This window comes from Gossypium hirsutum, chromosome A02, assembly GCF_007990345.1.
Source record: "Gossypium hirsutum isolate 1008001.06 chromosome A02, Gossypium_hirsutum_v2.1, whole genome shotgun sequence".
Lineage (NCBI taxonomy): Eukaryota > Viridiplantae > Streptophyta > Magnoliopsida > Malvales > Malvaceae > Gossypium > Gossypium hirsutum.
The window spans coordinates 25,745,125-25,760,257 of record NC_053425.1 but is presented as its reverse complement, the minus strand read 5'-3'; the positions used below and the strand labels follow the sequence as shown (position 1 = coordinate 25,760,257).

General features: G+C 35.6%; 1 protein-coding gene across 20 annotated transcripts; it reads right to left on the bottom strand.

Moving 5' to 3' along the window:
- Positions 1-1,382: 1,382 nt before the first annotated feature.
- Positions 1,383-4,124, bottom strand: LOC107952170 (uncharacterized). 20 transcript variants are annotated; one of them, XR_005906134.1, is made up of 6 exons: positions 3,911-4,068; positions 3,430-3,470; positions 3,269-3,332; positions 2,761-2,843; positions 2,000-2,123; positions 1,383-1,580 (listed from the first exon to the last, which is right to left on the bottom strand). XR_005906134.1 is itself a non-coding variant. In XM_041082679.1 (6 exons), the coding sequence occupies exons 1-4, from the start codon at positions 4,107-4,109 to the stop codon at positions 2,820-2,822; spliced, it is 333 nt and encodes a 110-aa protein (XP_040938613.1). In that variant the 5' UTR covers positions 4,110-4,124; the 3' UTR covers positions 1,383-1,630; positions 2,000-2,123; positions 2,754-2,819. The 20 variants fall into 20 exon arrangements, 12 of the variants coding, with proteins under 12 accessions (XP_040938613.1, XP_040938609.1, XP_040938616.1 ...); XR_005906131.1 differs by having other exon boundaries at positions 2,754-2,843; positions 3,274-3,337; positions 3,911-4,067; XR_005906133.1 differs by having other exon boundaries at positions 2,754-2,843; positions 3,274-3,332; positions 3,911-4,067.
- Positions 4,125-15,133: the final 11,009 nt, after the last annotated feature.

Genomic DNA, 15,133 nt, shown 5'->3' with positions numbered 1-15,133 from the left:
TCGGACTTAAACATTCACAAACATGCAAAATCGGACCATAAAATTTCATTTAAATTAAAAGCATTCAATCACTTGCATAATGTCCCTTACACAAGCTACCGAGGCTCTAAACATGCATTAAAGGCGGTTTGGGACTAAATCAAGAACTTTAGAAAGTTTTGGGAAAACTTAGAAAAATTTTCCTGAAGTAGGGTCACATGCTTGTGTGGACACAGGGACACGCCCATGTGTCTCCAACATGCCCGTGTCCTCAAGCTGTGTAACTCTCTATTTATGACGTCAGCAAAACAAATTTAGCCACAGGACCAGGCCACACGCCCGTGTGCTAGGCCGTGTCCTCCACACGGTTGAGGTACATGGCTGTGTGTCTACCCGTGTGACTAGTACTTAGGGTACTTTGGTTCACTGTAATGGAATAGGGCTGTAATTGAATAGAGCTATAATGGAATAGAGCTTTAATGGAATAGAACTGTAATCAGTAAGTCAGCTGTTTGGTTGAATGGAATGGAATAGAACTGTAATAGTATTCTTGTGTTTGGTTGAATGGAATGATATTGTAATAGCATAAGGAAAAAAACTAAAATGACTAGAATACCCTTAGTAGAATTTTTTTAGATAGATGATTATTGTTATTGTTATTAATTTATAATAGGATTATTATTAAATATAATTTAATAATAAATAATAAATAATTTAATCATACTTTAATATAATTATTATTAAATATAATTTAATAAAGATAATAATATATAATTTAATAACATTCTTAATATAATTATTATTAAAATATGAATGAATAAAAATCATAATATATAATATTAAAAAATAGTATATAATTATTTTATTATTTTTAAATTACAATGCATATTTAATATGTTAAAATATCATTAGCGAAACAAATAATTTAATTATGTTCTATAAATTAATCTTCCTATAAATTAATCTCAATTTTATGGTATCATCTAAAGTTTCATTTGGACTATAATAACTGGTGTCATTATATTCCTATAAATTAATCCCAAATTTATGGTTTCAACTAAAATTTCATTTGTTATTTACATAATTTTTATATAATTTTTTTATTTGTGTTATTATCTAAAATTGATAAATTGTATTAAACATGAAATTTTTATTAAAAAGAAAAAGTCACAAAGCACCGAAAAGAAAAAGTGTTATCTTTTTATTTTTCTACTTGTCCACCATTGGTATTAGTATTGCTGAAACATTTGTATAAATAGTCTGAAATTTGGTACCAACATAATAAAATTATATAAATTGTCTGAAATTTTTATTTTTCTACTTATCCATTGGTATTAGGATCACTGAAGCATCGAAAAGAAAAGGCACAAACATTTTATTTCTATTTATTCAACACTCTGAAATCTTGTCAAGTTGCAATATCTCCTCTATTTCCAAAGAGACCAATTGGGGACAATCCAAAATCATAATAAAATGATGTCAAAACTTAACCCATATTGCGATAAAGATTCCAACTCTTTCTAACCAAATATGTCAAAATTTATTGAGTTTGCGAATCTCAACAATGCCTTCTCTGTTGAATCTCAACAATGCCTTCTTTGCTGAAATATCAAATTTATTGAGTTACTCGGCCTTGCATTTGCTAGTTTACTTGTTATTAGTAATTTAACACAAAGGCAAGGTTAGAACATCCAAGAAAAGAAAATCATTATTTAAGGTAATTAAAACGAATACTATTGCTAGCAGTGGCAGGTTAACATCCTTCATTACATCACTTTTAATATGACAGAACAAAATACAGCTACATTTGGCGAATATGATCGTTAATTTGTTAAATAGCCAGCCCCAGCCAATATGTCTGAATATGCTATTCCCCCCTCCCCTCCCTACTCTTTTCTCAGATTAAAACCGGTTGTCATTGATTCAGATTAAAAAGAATATGGTTTATCATCATGGACTTAACTGAGACAAAGAAACACAAATTAGGGAAAATAAAACAGTTTACAGGTGAAAGGCTTACTAGCTGATATGAACAAAGAAGCTAATTTATCAACTGCTTTTGGAGTTGAACCCAGTTGCTGTAATCTTGCACTAGTTGCTGAAGAAGCAAAGGAACAAGTCTATCCAGTAGAGCTTGTATCATTCTGTATTAATAACAAATCCATTTTATAATATATGCATGGAAAAATTAGAGAGTGAAAAGAAACAGCTAGAACAGAACAGAAAGATGAGATAATTAAACATGTTAACATACTAGAACAGAAGTACAATCACATTATCATGCTGACATTCAAAAAATATGACTAGAATCAAGATTCTACAGAAGTAAAATATAAATCGAATCATATGAGCCAGAACTGTCTAGTCAAAGGGGCTCTCAAATTTAGGTAATGCACCAGGAGCCTGAAAACTTTGAAATTCATACAGACCATAGATCTCACTTGTTTAGGCATTAAAGGACATCTCTAAACTCTTTCTAAAGCTGATACAGAAAATCTGAATGATGCACCCACACTCAAAAATAGATAAACAGCATAATCCATTTGAACCTACTAAGGTACTATCGATTTGAACATTAACCTAAAATAATAAGTAGACCATGTTAAAGCACTAAAAGAGAGCATGCGAGAGTCAAATAGCAGAGTTTAAAACATTCATATGTTTTTCAGTATTCAAACATAAACAAATTCAGACAAAATCACTTATACAGTCACTCAAATTTAAAATTTAGTCCAAAGTCTACAAAAAGAACACATAAAAAAAAGGGTACATACTAAAAACCTCCGAAAGCAGTGCAGGCAAGGCTTATGCATGCATATAGCTTGGTTTTTACTTCAACTTCACAACAAATTTTGACCAAATTCCTGAGAGAAGTAAAAAAAAACAAAGGTATAAATAAATCAACATTTTGTTCAATAAAGACAAAATCATTTTTATAACACAAACTAATAAAGCATCTGCCAGAGGGGTTGTGAAAAACTCACTAACATGTTGCTTTATTTAAAAACACTAACAACTAATAACTTGCTAGCATAAAAAACAATCGACAACTTTGATTTTCTACCATCAGAATATATAACATCCATGGCATGAAACTTCCTGGCTGCAATTCCGGGAATTAGAATCTTATTTACCAGTGCAATTTGCCCAGAAAAAAAAACTAACAATTAAAATGTTGACAGAAAGTAACATTAATTTCACTCAAAAATCAGTTGCAATTCAACTAATTTGAACAGATTTGCAAATGATATAGCCTATATCTATATAAAAAGAACAAATTAGTTAATACCTTACCACCGTGTTGTTTTAGCTCAGACATATCATCAAAATATCCTTTATTCAATTCATCAGCACTGCCCTAAATCAAATTAAAACAATTATTTATATTAAATTTCATGGAAAAAAGAGAACGTAACAAAATTTCAATAAACAAACAAAGGTTAAACTTACAGTCTTGCTCGTTCTTTCTCCATTTTTTCCTTGCTTGCAAGCTGCACACACAAGACAAAAAGTTAAAAAGAACTATAACTTAAAAAATCAAATATTTTAGAGTTAAAAAGGGGGAAATGGAGGAATTGCCGTGTAAATATCGAAGAATCGAATGGATGATTTTGAAGCAAAATGTTGAGGAGGTGAAGGGGAAATCTTTGGGTCATGTCTTAGAAGGTATTGACTAAATGAAATCGAAGCTTGTGCCCTGTTTATCACTCGGTTTACCCTCAACATTTTTGGTTTTCGATTTAGATTTCAATTCCCCCTCTAAGAACCCTCTTGCTCTTTCCAGCAATAGATGGAATTTTACTGATCAAGAAAAAGAAACGGAAGAGAGGAAAAGAAAACTCTATTGAAAGAAAAAAAGAAAGCAGAAAAAAGATGGCTGAAAATTTGGAAGAGAGGAATATGGAAGGAACAGAGGGAGAAAATGTTTTACCTGACCCTGCGATGAAGGATTGTCCGTCTGCTTTTTTCAAGTTTGAAAGTGGGAGAAGGGGAGAGGGCAAAGTGGGGAGCGTCTTTGTATTGAGCGTTTCCTTAAACACCGAATCAGTAATCGGTGCTGATGAAATGGAATAGAAATAAGACAATTTCTTTGCATAGGCGCGTAATGGAATAAGCCCGTAATAGGGCATTCCATTTAACCAAACAAGTGTTTAGTGTGGGCCCACGGAATAGGATTGTAATGGCACACTGAACCAAACATGCTGTTAGGCTATTTTCCAAGCCTTTTGTTACCATTAATCCCTCACATCTTTATAGACATTAAAGATATACATCATTGTATCATTTTAATGATTTAACATACTTTACTAAGGTATATTTTTAACTTTAACATGCTATCATTCACTTATTACACGTACTCATATAATATCAAATCTATACACAACAACTCTATATTCATTGACCTTATCATTTGATGACCACTTTTACCAAACTTTCATAACCATCAATTTATCAAGTATCTTCAATCAACATCAAGTATTCATGTTCAAACATTATCAACTTATTTCCATATTATACATTTACCACGTGGCTATGACCATTTCGATCGGTCAAGAAGCACCCATCATGCATATATGTCATAATACCAACCATACATATCCCACAAGTATAAACACATCATCGCATCACAAGCATTAGAACTTATCATGGATAATTAGGCTTACAAGCCACAAGCATTACAAGCCACATCTCATGGCTATATACAATGAATCAACATAAGCCAATACATATGGCTAATCATAACGGCATCTATCATAAAACTAAGTCCCTATACATGCCACTCACTTGAAGACATTAAGATTCATCAATACTGCAAAGGAGGTAGCTTGATAGTGTGAGGTTGCCTCCGACGATCTCCAACCGCAAGCTAACCTGTCAACACTAAAGAAATGGAAATGAGGGAGTAAGCTTAAAGCTTAGTAAGTCCATATGAAAATAATAAGCAAATTATCAACATGATTCCATGGAAATATAATCATAATTTCACTTTTACTTATTTTCTAGACATGCTGTTTTCTCAATTAATAGTTACTAAATTCTTTATATCTAGAGATACAGAACTCCAAATTAATATCTGTAAATTTTCACAAAAACTATACTCACTTATCTTCTTACCATAAAATTTTCATAATTTTTTGTGTAGCCAATAAGTACAGTTTATTCTTTAAAATACCCCTATTTCGCTGTCTAACAATTTTGACCCCTCTACACTAAAAATTAATTATCTCTTCATACAAGATTTGGATAATGTTCCCATTTGTTTCTTTTGAAAATAAACTCATTAATTATTTTAATCATATAAATTATAACCCATAATTATTTTTGTAAAATTTTTAATTATTTTTTCAAGTAAAAATAGGGGATTCCAAAATCATTCTGACCCTGTCTCACAAAAATTTAAATATCTCATAATATGAAATTCTTTTCCTTACACCATTTCCTTTATATGAAAATAGACTCAATATTATTTAATTTCATATCTTATTCAACCTCTAATTTGATTCCCATGATTTTTGGTGATTTTTCAAATTTACACAACTGCTGCTGTCTAAAACTGTTTTATTACAAATTTCACTCTTACATAATTTCAAACCATTCCATCTTACTGAAAGTTTACTCAACTATTGAGCACATTTCTCATAAATTTCCACAAACATAGACTTTCACTTATTCATCACACGGTTATGTTCACATGTGTTTTCACTTAGTCGATTTCCCATTGAACTCATCAGAATAATAACAGATACACGGTTGCCTACACATATTATCACCCTTGTAACCGAAGCTATCTGGTATGCATAGTAGCCTGCACTTAGTACTACACATTCGACCAACAATCCGGTACACGTAGTAGCCTGCACTTAGTACTACACACGTGACCTAACCATCTGATACACGTAGTAGCCTGCACTTAGTACTACACACGTGATCGAAGTTGTCGGGTACGCATAGTAGCCTGCACTTAGTACTACACATGCGACCTAACTATCTGGTACACGTAGTAGCCTGCACTTAGTACTACACACGTGACCTACAACCATCTTAAACACATATTAGCCTGCACATAGTACTTCACATGTGTTCTCACAATGGATCATTTGTATCATTTCTATTCCGAAGGTTCAACCGGGAAATTCCTTACTTTTCAACAGTTAACAAATTCATTCATAGTCTATTTCAATTCGTAATTTGCATCAAGTGATCATTTTATAGGCAGCCACATCTCATATAATAACGAAATATAATAACATAAAAAGAATCGATATATTATTTACATACAAACTTACCTCGAATGCGAGCATGGCTATATATTCCGATTTAGTCCATAATCTCATTCATTTCCAATCTATGCCCGAATCTCATTTTCCTTAATCTATAATATCACATTTAGCTTACTAATTAGTCACATTATTCATATGGGTCCAAAAATCATATTTTTACAAATTTACATTTTGACCCCTAAAGTTTCACATATTTTCACTTTTTCTCCAAGGCTCGTAAAATGATTTTTATCTAATTTCCTTGCATTTTAAGCCTATCCAAATCATTTTCATAACTATAGCAGCCCATAATTTCCACTAAATCACACTTTTATGACAAATTTTGTAACTTTTGCAAAACGATCCTTTTTTACAATTTCACTGAAAATCACTTAGTAAAAGTCGTTTATTACACACCAAACATTCATTTTCTACCATTAGACATCAATACACACGCATGTCATCCATGGGTAAATTTTTAAATACAAACCCTAGCTCAAAATATGGGTAAAAATGAGTAAATCTTATTACGAAGATTTCAAAAACGTAAAAATCATTAAAAACGAGGCTAGAACGGACTTACAATCGAGCTTGGAATCCTGAAAAACCCTAGCTATGTATTCTCCATGCAAGTTTCGGCCATGGGGTAGAAGATGGACAAAAATTGGCTTTTAATTTTGTTTTTAATTCATTTTAATTACTAGATTACCAAAATACCCCTAACTTAAAAATATTCTATTTCACCCGTTTCATGCCTATTTTTGTCCAAAAAATTATCCAATGGTCTAATTACCATTAAAGGGCCTCCAATTTAAAATTTCATAACAATTAGACACCTCTAACATATGGAACTCAACTTTTGCACTTTTACAATTTAGTCCTTTTGACCAAATTGAGTGCCCAAACGTCAAAATTTTCGAACAAAGTTTTCATGAAATCATCCTATGAAATTGTAAACCATAAAAATATAATAAAAACAAATTTTACTGTGTCGAATTTGTGGTCCCGAAACTACTATTTCGACTAGGCCCTAATTCGGGATATTACAGTGAATACTATGCACAACATGGTATTATTCATGAAGTGACACCACCAAATTCTCCTCAATCAAATGGAGTAGCCGAGTAGAAAAATCAGATTCTAAAGGAAATGATGAACGCATTGGTAGGGAGCTCTAGGTTATCACAAAACATGTAGCATGAAGCTATTCTATCAGCTAATTACCTTTTAAATAAGGTTCCCCGCTAGAAAAAAGGACAAGAAACCATATGAGTTATGGAAAGGTAAAAAACCTTCCTACAACTACTTGAAAGTGTAGGGGTGTCTTACAAAGGTAATGGCTCTGTTACCAAGCAAATGAAAATAGGTAACAGTTGATTGTATTTTTATTGGCTATACAGATCATAACAATGCATATAGGTTTCTTGTGTATGAATAGAAAAATCCTGACATTCACAAGAATACCATATTGAAATAAAAATTTTCATTATTTGAAAATATCTTCCCTTGTAAAGCTAGAAAAGTTTATTCAAGTTCAACAAAATGAACTTTAGAGACTATAGATGAAAATAGTCTTGACGAGGCTGAAACTGAGATAGAGCCAAGGAGAAGTAAACAAGTAAGGGTAGAAAAGTCTTTTGAATCAGATTTTCTAACCTTTATGCTAGAGGTCGAACCTCAAACATATAATAATGCTATACGATCATCCGAAATCACCTCATGGAAAGATGCTATTAAAAGTGAAATTGAATCCATCTTGCAAAATCACACATAGGAATTAGTAGATCTTCCTTTGGGAATTAAACCATTAAATTCTAAATGGATTTTCAAACAGAAAATGAAAGCAGATGGAACAATTGAGAAGTACAAGGCTAGATTGGTTATAAAAGGTTATAGACAAAAGGAAGGCCTTGACTACTTTGATACTTTTTCTCCAGTATCTAGAATAACTTTCATAAGGATCATACTTGCAATTGCTGCTTTTCGCAATCTACAAGTACATCAAATGGATGTTAAAACAGCTTTCCTAAATGGAGATCTTGATGAAGAAATCTACATGGTACAACCTAAGGGTTATGAAGTTCCAGGAAAAGGAAGGAAAGTTTGTGACAGCCCAAAATTTACCCTAGTCGGGAAGTGGTTTCGGGACCACAAAACCGAGTTATGAAGATAATTAATTGTTATATTCTATGTTTATTATGTGTGTACATGCATATGTGGAAGTTTCATGCCTTAATTTTGCCAATTGCATGAGGAATTATTAAATAGGGATCAACATGAGACATGGTGAAAAATGATAGGTTAATTTTAAAGGGGCTTATTAGTGCATGTCAACACAAAGGTGGACTTGCATGTCAAATTGCCCAATTTTCCTTATAGTGGCCGGCCAAGGTGGGTTGATGATGGGCAAAATATTTGTTGAAATTGATATTGGGTTATGGGATTTAATAAATAAAAGAAAAGAATGAAAATGTGATGAAAAAAAAAGGGGCTTCATTCTTGTCTTCTTGGCCGAATTGAAGGAAGGAATAGGGGCAAAGAACTTTCGGCCATTTGAATGTTTAATAAGGTTAGTATATTGTGTTAAAGTTGTGAAATTTTAGCTTGTTTTAGGTTAATTACCATGGTTCTTACTTAGACCATGCTAATTTTTTTTTTAAAACTTTGATGGATGGATGGACCATTCGGCTATGGCTATTAAAGAAGGAATTTGATTATTTCCTTTAAGTTTTGATGGATAAAGAAACAAAAGGTTGTTGATGGAAGAAGTTAATGTGTTAAGAGATTATATGAAACTTATTCATGTTTATATATGTTATATGCATTGAAAATGGTTGATGATTTTGGAAGTGATTAGATTGAATCGGCCATGGTATATCCATAAACCCGATTTATGCTTGTTATGTGGTGGAAATTAAGGGTTAAATGTATGAAATTTGATGTATATTAACTATAGGTAATCACATACGTAAGGTCAAATTTAATTTGGTATATTCGGCCATATAGGTGTATATGTTTGTGATACTATTTTTGTTAACTCTTGATAACCGATTAAAGGAGTAATATTGGCTTATAAGGTTGAGTTGATTCATGATGTTGTATATTAGAATCAAAAATACTCAAGACTAGGTTACCATAATAGCGATAATGCATTCGGCCTTGAAGCATTAATCGAATATGGTTAAGGTTTTGATATTTTGAACAAGGATAATTGTGAAATGGAGTGAAAACCGTTAAATTATACATAAGTATCCAGCAAGAAAATTAAACTACTAAATGTGTTTATTATAGATCAAGACATCAAAGGGAGAGAATCAAGCAAAGGCAAAGAAAAGATCATCGAGTAGCCGAGTTGGAACCGTCTTACCCAACATAAAGTAAGTCATTAAGCATATAGTTGGTATTAATTCAAATGGTCATAACGTTTATGTAATGATGCTGAATGGAATGAATAAATATATATATGCATGTACGTATGTGATGATGAAAGTGTTGAATGAAAAGAAAAGAGGTGAGATGTATTGAGTTGTTGATCTCGGCACTAAATGTGCGGGTATAAACATTTATGACCATGAGATTGGCGCTAAGTGTGCGGGTTTAAATTGTGCAGCACTAAGTGTGCGAATTGACTATGTAGCACTAAGTGTGCGAGTTTGACTATGTAGCACTAAGTGTGCGAGTTGACTATGTAGCACTAAGTGTGCGAGTTTGATTATGTAGCACTAAGTGTGCGAGTTGATTATATAGCACTGAGTGTGCGGACTTAATATATATTCTTGAATCATTATGGACACTAAGTGTGCAACACTATTGAGTCGATCACGGACAGCGGATCGGGTAAGTATCTTGAGTTCATGGCTAATAGGTGCTATGTTTATATTTGGAGTTGAGCTTGGTAAGTTGAACCTATGTGACAAATATACTTGAAGTCACGTACATAAGATTTATCGTGGAACGGGTGAAAGGCCGTTTAGTTGTATGATTGTAACGAAAATAAAATGATTTATGAAAATGCCTCGAATATTCTATTGATGAGTATATGGAATGTGAATGCATGATTTGGTATGAGATTGAACCGATAGGTCGGAGGAACTATGGTATGGTTCGGTATGGATGGAGTAACTAGCCTCGTTCCATTTTGTTTCCTCTTGTGATAATGTTATTAATGGATGGTAGTGTATTGCTTATGACTTACTGAGTTATAAACTCACTCGGTGTTTCCTTGTCACCTATTCTAGGTTTCTTGGACTCGTCTCTTTTTGCGTGGTCGGGCCGTCATCGAAGTCAGCACACCGGATAGCAAGTTTTGGTACTTTCTTCTTAGTTGGCTTAGGAGAACATTTTGGCATGTATAGGCTATTATGTTGTGTTTTAACTTTGGTATGTAATCTTTTAGCCATGCGAAAATGGCATAAATGTTCGGTTGGGTTTGGATTCATAACGTTAGGTCGCAAATCTTGATAATTCGACCTTTTTATGCCATACGTCATGGTTGATTATTTTGGTGTTAAAATTCATGATATGGCAATAGTGTAGTAGGGGGAAGTTTGACAATGATTAGCCTTTGGCATGGTTAGTCATGATCATAATTTGTGATATGCATGATGAATTATTAGTTAGATCAAGGAGTAAACACGAAGTGGGCATAGTTGCTTTCGTAACAGATGCTGGCAGCAGCAGTGATATGAGATTGAAAAATCACTAAAAATAGTAGGAGTGGAATTAATTGATGAATAAATTATGTAATAGAAGTTCAATGAGTCTATTTTCATATAGAAGTAACGAAAAGATCATATGGACAGTATGTTAAGAGATAATCAGGTTCTCGTGGGACAGGGCCAGAACGGTTTCTGGATTCCCTGCTCTGACTTTGGAAATTCATTATAAATTAACCAGAGATAATTAGGAGTCATACCATATATGTATAGATTCCTCTCTGAGTCTAGTTTCTATAGAAATAAACGGCATCAGTATGGAAGTTCTGTACAGGGAGATATCCAGGTCGTAATGCGCAAAGGTCAGTGTAGTCGACCCCAGTAACATGGGAGACTTTGACTAATAAACTGTACTAATTGGCCCGACCAAAAATTCTAGAAAAAAATATGTAGATGGGAATATGAGTCTAGTTTCAGGGAAAATTCACGGAACTGGATTTTGAGTTCCAGAGCTCAAGATATGATTTTTAAAGCGACTAGTACGAAGATTGACAGCTTGTCTGGAAAAATTTTAATAAGTGGTTTGAAGTCTGTTAACACCTCGTGTTCGACTCCGGCGACGGTCTCGGGTTCGGGGTGTTACATTTGATTGGTATCAGAGCTATGGTTTAGTCGGTTCTAGGACTACCATAGCACGTATGAGTCTAGCTATACATGCCGAATGTTAATGTTTAACTGTGTGATGACTTCTGACGGTTAAAATTTATGTTTTGATTAGTAAATGGATCCCGGTGTAGAAAGAATCTTAGCGGATGACGTTGAAAGTGTAGCGGCTGCTCCTGCACAAGGGACACCGCCTATTGAACCTCAGTCATCTGCGAATAATCAAGGTGAGGGGGCTAAACAAGCCTTCTTTACCATGATGAATGAGTGGGTCGCGCAGTATGCCCGAACCAATCCGGCTGTCCAACAATTCCCGAATTTGAATAATCCACCCCCGGAGCCAGTAATGCCATCAGTTACTGATCCTGTGAGGCTGAGTAAGCCACCTGTAGACTTGATTAGGAAGCGCGGGGCTGAGGAGTTCAGGGCCATAGTTACTGATGATGCTGAAAGGGCCGAGTTCTGGCTTGATAACACCGTTCGGGTGTTCGATGAACTGTCATGCACACCTGATGAATGTCTAAAGTGTGCTGTATCTTTGTTGCGAGACTCAGCCTACTATTGGTGGAGGACCTTGATTTCTATAGTCCCGAACGAACGAGTAACTTGGGACTTCTTTCAGACGGAATTTCGAAAGAAATATATTAGCCAACGGTTCTTTGATCAAAAGCGTAAGGAATTCTTGGAACTCAAGCAAGGCCGTATGACAGTATCTGAATACGAACATGAATTCGTGAGACTCAGTAGGTATGCCCGGGAGTGTGTAGCTGATGAGGTTGCTATGTGCAAAAGATTCGAAGAAGGATTGAATGAAGATTTAAAGCTACTAATGGGTATTTTGGAAATAAAAGAATTCGTAACACTAGTCGAACGAGCCTGCAAGGCGGAAGAACTTGGAAAGGAGAAGAAGAAGGCTGAATTTGAAGCTAGAGACTATCGTAAAAGATCGACGGGTAAAGCTCCGTTCTCAGCTGTAAAGAAGTTCAAGGAGGACACTAATAAGTCGAGGACGACTGCGGGAATTTCCATCAGAGCAAAACCATCGACGGGCTCTCGAGCTACTTCGGTAGCTAGTGTGGGCAATAATCGTCAAGAGAAACCTGAATGTCCCCAATGCGGAAGACGACACCTAGGTTAATGTTGGGGTAAGTCTACTAACAGGGCCTATTACGGATGCGGTTCGAAGGACCACTTCATTAGAGATTGCACGGAGCTTGAAGAGAAGAATAAGATTCAAGGTGCAAGACCTAGTGGAGTGACAACTAGAGGTAGACCACCGAGAATTTTAAGAGGTAGGGGTGGTAGTCAAAGAGGGACCTCTGATACGGCTGTTCGAGCCGAGAACCGTACTCCTGCTAGAGCATATGCCATTCGCGCACGAGAGGAGGCATCCTCCCCTGACGTCATCACTGGTACCTTCACTCTCTTTGATACTAATGTGATTGCATTGATTGACCCTAGCTCTACTCATTCATATGTGTGTGAAACCTTAGCATCCAGTAAGACTCTACCTGTTGAGTCTACTGAGTTCGTAATTTGGGTGTCAAATCCCTTGGGTCGTTACGTGCTTGTCGATAAAGTGTGTAAGAGATGTCCCCTAGTAATTCGAGGTTCCTGTTTTCTGGCTGATTTGATGCTTTTGCCGTTTGACGAATTTGATGTTATTCTTGGTTTGGATTTGTTGACCGCGCATGATGCGGTTGTGAATTGCAAAAGCAAGACTATTGATTTGAGGTGCGCAAATAACGAGATAATCCGAGTTGAGTCTGCGGACTTAAGGGGTTGCCAGCTGTAATATCAGCAATGTTGGCCCAGAAATATGTGAGAAAAGGGTGCGAAGCATACCTTGCGTATGTACTTGTTGACAAAGAGTTAGAAAAGAAACCCGAATCTGTGCCGGTGGTTTGTGAATACCTGGATGTTTTTCCTGAAGAATTACCGGGTTTACCACCTGTTCGGGAGGTAGAGTTTGGTATTGAGCTTGTACCTGGGACTACGCCGATTTCTATAGCTCCGTATCGTATGGCACCAACCGAGTTAAAAGAGTTAAAATCTCAGTTGCAAGAATTGACGGATAGAGGTTTTGCTCGACCAAGTTTCTCACCTTGGGGTGCACCAGTATTGTTCGTGAAAAAGAAGGACGGAACCATGAGGTTGTGCATTGACTATCGTCAACTGAATACAGTGACGATAAAGAACAAATATCCGTTGCCGCGCATCGATGATTTGTTCGACCAACTGAAGGAGCCTCAGTGTTCTCAAAAATAGATTTGAGATCGGGCTATTATCAGTTGCGAATTCGAGATTCGGACATACCCAAAACTGCTTTCAGAACGAGGTACGGTCACTACGAGTTCTTAGTGATGCCGTTTGGGCTCACTAATGCCCCTGCGGTATTTATGGATTTGATGAATCGGATCTTCAGACCATATTTGGATCGGTTCGTAGTTGTGTTCATTGATGACATCTTGGTCTATTCAAGAGATGAGATCGAACATGCTGAACACTTGAGATTAGTGTTGCAAGTTTTGCGGGATAAGAAGTTATATGCTAAGTTCAGTAAGTGTGAGTTCTGGTTAAGAGAGGTTAGCTTCTTGGGTCATGTGGTATCCGCATCGGGTATTCGAGTTGACCCGAACAAAATCTCAGCCATACTTAACTGGAAACCTCCGAGAAATATTACTGAGGTTCGGAGCTTTTTGGACTCGCCGGTTATTACCGACGATTTGTCAAAGGTTTCTCGATGATAGCCACACCAATGACGAAGCTACTTCAAAAGGATGCTAAGTTCGAATGGACGGAGAAATGTCAGAAAGGCTTCGATCAACTAAAAACTCATTTGACTGAAGCTCCAATTTTAGTGCAACCCGAATCAGGCAAAGAGTTTGCATTTATAGTGACGCATCCCTACTCGGGTTGGTTGCGTATTGATGCAAGAAGGTCGAGTTGTGGCCTATGCGTCGAGACAATTGAAGCCACACGAGAGAAATTATCCCACCCATGATCTCGAGCTAGCCGCCATCGTATTTGCTTTGAAAATATGGCGACATTATTTGTTTGGCAAAAGTGCCATGTATTTTCGGATCACAAAAGTCTCAAATATTTGATGACTCAAAGAGACTTAAATCTGCGAAAAAGACGTTGGCTTGAGTTGTTGAAAGATTACGAGCTTGTCATTGATTACCACCTGGGAAAGGCTAATGTGGTTGCAGACGCCTTAAGCCGGAAATCGCTGTTTGCTTTACGAGCGATGAATGTGCACTTGTCTGTTCTACCCGACAATGTGTTAGTAGCTGAATTAAAAGCCAAACCATTATTGATTCATCAAATTCGTGAGCCCAGAAAGTTGATGATGAATTGGTTGCAAACGGCTGAGTGTGTCCGAACAAGGAATCGGAGTTTCAATGGATGATGATGATTGTTTGAGGTCAGAAGTCGTTTGTGTGTTCAAGAATCGAACTTATTTCGATGATTTTGAATGATGCTCATAGTGGTCGAATGTCTATCCACCCGGGTAGTACTAAAATGTACAACAATCTGAAACGTCAATTTTGGTGGCCGGGCATGAAAGGACAT

What these genes read in the sequence shown, in the direction of transcription:
- LOC107952170 (XM_041082655.1), bottom strand. Translation starts at nt 4,109, where the DNA reads ATGCCCTATTACGGGCTTATTCCATTACGCGCCTATGCAAAGAAATTG. An exon ending in ATCCTTCATCGCAGGGTCAG is followed by an intron (nt 3,471 to 3,910) that starts GTAAAACATTTT and finishes TTGTGTGTGCAG; the next exon opens with CTTGCAAGCAAGGAAAAAAT. An exon ending in GAGAAAGAACGAGCAAGACT is followed by an intron (nt 3,338 to 3,429) that starts GTAAGTTTAACC and finishes AATTTGATTTAG; the next exon opens with GGCAGTGCTGATGAATTGAA.